Source organism: Protobothrops mucrosquamatus, unplaced genomic scaffold (genome assembly GCF_001527695.2).
Source record: "Protobothrops mucrosquamatus isolate PMUCROS unplaced genomic scaffold, P.Mucros_1.0 scaffold1403, whole genome shotgun sequence".
Classification (NCBI taxonomy): domain Eukaryota; kingdom Metazoa; phylum Chordata; class Lepidosauria; order Squamata; family Viperidae; genus Protobothrops; species Protobothrops mucrosquamatus.
Window position 1 is genome coordinate 178163 of NW_015387588.1, and position 3439 is coordinate 181601.

Genomic DNA, 3439 nt, shown 5'->3' on the forward strand with positions numbered 1-3439 from the left:
ACCCCACTCAATATTTCCCTACAGTTTGATGAGAAACTGTCAATGAGTGTGATTTTCAAGTCAGCATCAATCCACTTGTTGTGCCACATAGCCAAAAGTTAGCTGGTTAGCTTAAGAACTAAAAGAATCATCCACTCAAAATACAAGTCACTTTTTTCCAGTGTTACTGATATTGATAGCCCTACCATGCTAAAAAAAAAAAAGCAAAAAAAAGCTATACTTCTCTGGAAAATACGACACAGACCCATCGTGCTAAAGAAGCAGAACAATGGAAAAATCTCACTTTATTTCCAGAATATTACATAGCCAGAAAAACGCCAATAAAATATAATTTTGTCTTGCTTGCTTGCAGGATGTCATTCATTCATTCCTCTTCCACGGAACGCAAAGGGAATTGAGTCAAGTTTGAAAAACATCAGCAAAGAACGCAACAGTGTGGACGGCAGATCGACAGGTATTCTTCACCTTCACGGGCTTCTTCAAAGCTGCTCTCAAAGCTTCTCTCGCCACCTTTGTAACTCGGGAGGAGAATGGAAGCACATTTAAACAACAGGCCGAGGCTGCTGGGTCATCAGGACACCAAAGCGTTTCTTGATGGTGATCCTGTGTCGAGAATATTTGTCATCAGGAGAAAAGCGGGCCGGATGGGCTGAACATGTTGGCTGGCCGGACGGATCCACCTTCTACAAAACCGGGGAGGCAAGACAGAACCGTGTGTCAATTTCACGAAAAATGATGTATTAATTTGAAATCAACATATTTCATCTGAAAACCATGCAGGCCCCCAACCTCTCAGACGAAATAGCTGTATGAGCATAACTTAATTGAAAGCTCACTGGAACGTATCCAGAACACGTGCAAAGTATTAGAAGACCATGAAAAAACAATGCTGAGATGCTCAGTAATCTGCCTGAGGATTGTGCTGCAATGCTTCTCTTTAATTTAGAGAAGTATGTTCAACCACCAATCCACTTGACCTCCAAAGCAAATTGGAAAGTGTTAAAAGTCTCCCTGCAGGTTCTCTCTGGAGTCTTTATTTTCACTCACAAACAGACACGAATCCAGCTCTGGGAAAAGGTCAGCATGTGCCCATCGGTGTTTGATTGACACCACTAGCATCCATCAAATGTGCTTTCTTATCAAAAACAGGTCTAACATTAGACAACCAATGACCCCATGGGGTCATCGTTTCAGAAATATTTCCTTATCAGATGCCTCAATGTCTTCAACAATGACAGAGCTTCTAATGCACTGCTTTCACTGGAAAAGTTAGGATTCATTCAGAGATGTATCTGCCTTGAAAATAGCACATGTTGAACTGAGGGGTCTTTGGTGCTCTCTGTGCTGGGTTATTTTTTTTGCAGATGTTTCATTACCCAAACTGGGTGACATCATCAGTGCTAGATGTTCAGTGCCAGCACTGATAATGTTACCTAGTTGGATAATGAAACAACTGCAAGAAAACAGCCAAGCTCAGAGGGAGCACCAAGGACCCCGTCAATTCAACCCTAAGCTACAAATATTCTATATTAGTACTATGTTGAACTGTATAGCACAGGGTTCCCCACATCCCGATCCACAATCCTATATCAGTCCGCAGCTTGTTGGGAACCGGGCCATACACGCAGGTGAATGAAGCTTCATCTGCACATGGGCAGGATCTAGGTTGTGCACCCAAAACCATCCCTCCCATCACCCTTCCATGGAGCCAGAAAAGATGGGAACCACTGATATACGCATACCACAATCAAACATCAGCAAAGGACATATTTTATGACATTTTGCATTGTGTCATAAGGATATTGTTTATGTCATAAAAAGCTTTATAACATTTGCAAAATTTCAATTCCACAGGAGTCATGCATGAGTCCCGGATTATGGATGCATTATATAAATTAGCCTATTTGAAGTAGTTTGTTTCAAAAATTGTTGTTCTATGGTTTCCTAACGTTTTGCCCAATTAAAGGATATGGGAAAGAGTTTTAGTAGTATTGAGAATCTAATGTGGTGATTAAAATACATTGTATGCTGCCAAGAGTCATTTTTAGTGAGATGAGAGGCTGTATGTATGTATGTATGTATGTATGTATGTATGTATGTATGTATGTATGTATGTATGTATATGTGCAGTTTATGCATCACATTAAACCCAAAATCCAGCAGTTGGATTCATGCTTTTTTTTGGTTTTGGCTTAGCATGGTATGAAATTGGCTACACATTTTCAAAAAATCTTACTTCAAACATTTTTGGAACAATACTAAGCTCAGCTTGTCAGAGACTGAAATCAAAATGTAGTAATGAATAATATAATAAGTAGATATAATTACCATATTACCATTATAACAGTAAATAATCCCAAAGCTAGGCAGTGACATTACATTAAGAGGTATTCTCATCATCCTATAATTATATGAGGTCCACCCCAAAATTCGAATGCCTTCCATACGACGGGTATTTCAAATGACCTGGCTCTTTGCCCAGACCTTTGGAGAAGACAATTGATGTTCCTTTCTTCTCCTCTCTTTGTCTCTGGGTTTACTTTCGTTGCCATCATTCTTCTTTTGGCTTGTACTGTTTTGTAGAGTTATTTTCTACTTCTCTGTTTTAAATATTTTAACAATTATAAACCATCCATAGTTGCCAGGAGTTGGGAAGCATATAATTTTTTAAAAAAGTATTATATTATTATGTACCCTAAAATGTGAAATCACAGTTGCAAGTCTTTAGCTGGTGTTGGCCTTCATATGTATTAAGTTCTTTCCCAAAACCTAGGATGTTGTAATATATGTGTGGATCCAAGTAGTGCGGCCTTTCACAATTGACAGATAGAAATTTGGTCAATGTGTACAGTTTCTAAGGGCCATCCAATTTTTTTTTGTCTGGCACCAAATGGGCCAATAACTATTGGGGCCAACACCGCCAGCTTATGCTATAATCTTTCAATTTTGATTTTCAAATCTTGCTACTTTGTGATCCTACCCAACTCTTTGTGTTCTCTTCTACTATCCCCTGGTACTGTCACATCAATTATCCACATTTTCTTCTTTTCAACCACAGTTAAACATGGTGTGTGGTCAAGACTATATCAGTTTGTGTTCGGCTTTATTAATACATTATAAATTATTATTGGTGCATCTTTTGAAAGCCTTAATATCACAAAACAAACATGAATGTTACGGCTCTAACCACTGAGTTGCATATTTGTGCTTTCGATCTCTTTTTATCAGTTTTGCTTTAGGAGTGTGAAAAATTCTATAGGATACAGTAAATGAATATTCCATTCCCAAATCTAGATAACAATCCCATTCTAACTTTTTTTCACACCGGTTTCTACATTTCCCAGTTTTTCTTCTCCAGGCTAAAGACCTGGAAGAGCCCCAAAAATAATTATCCTAGTTTTAAATTGAACAAAAAATATTCCCATATTAAATTCTGCAA

At 38.3% G+C, this 3439-nt stretch overlaps 1 protein-coding gene across 1 annotated transcript; it reads right to left on the minus strand.

The window, feature by feature from the left end:
- Positions 1-264: 264 nt before the first annotated feature.
- Positions 265-2552, minus strand: LOC107292695 (H/ACA ribonucleoprotein complex subunit 3). Its single transcript, XM_015821804.1, has 2 exons — positions 2541-2552; positions 265-683 (listed from the first exon to the last, which is right to left on the minus strand). Exons 1-2 carry the CDS (start codon positions 2550-2552, stop codon positions 543-545), a joined length of 153 nt encoding a protein of 50 aa, XP_015677290.1. The 3' UTR covers positions 265-542.
- Between the last annotated feature and the right edge of the window lie 887 nt (positions 2553-3439).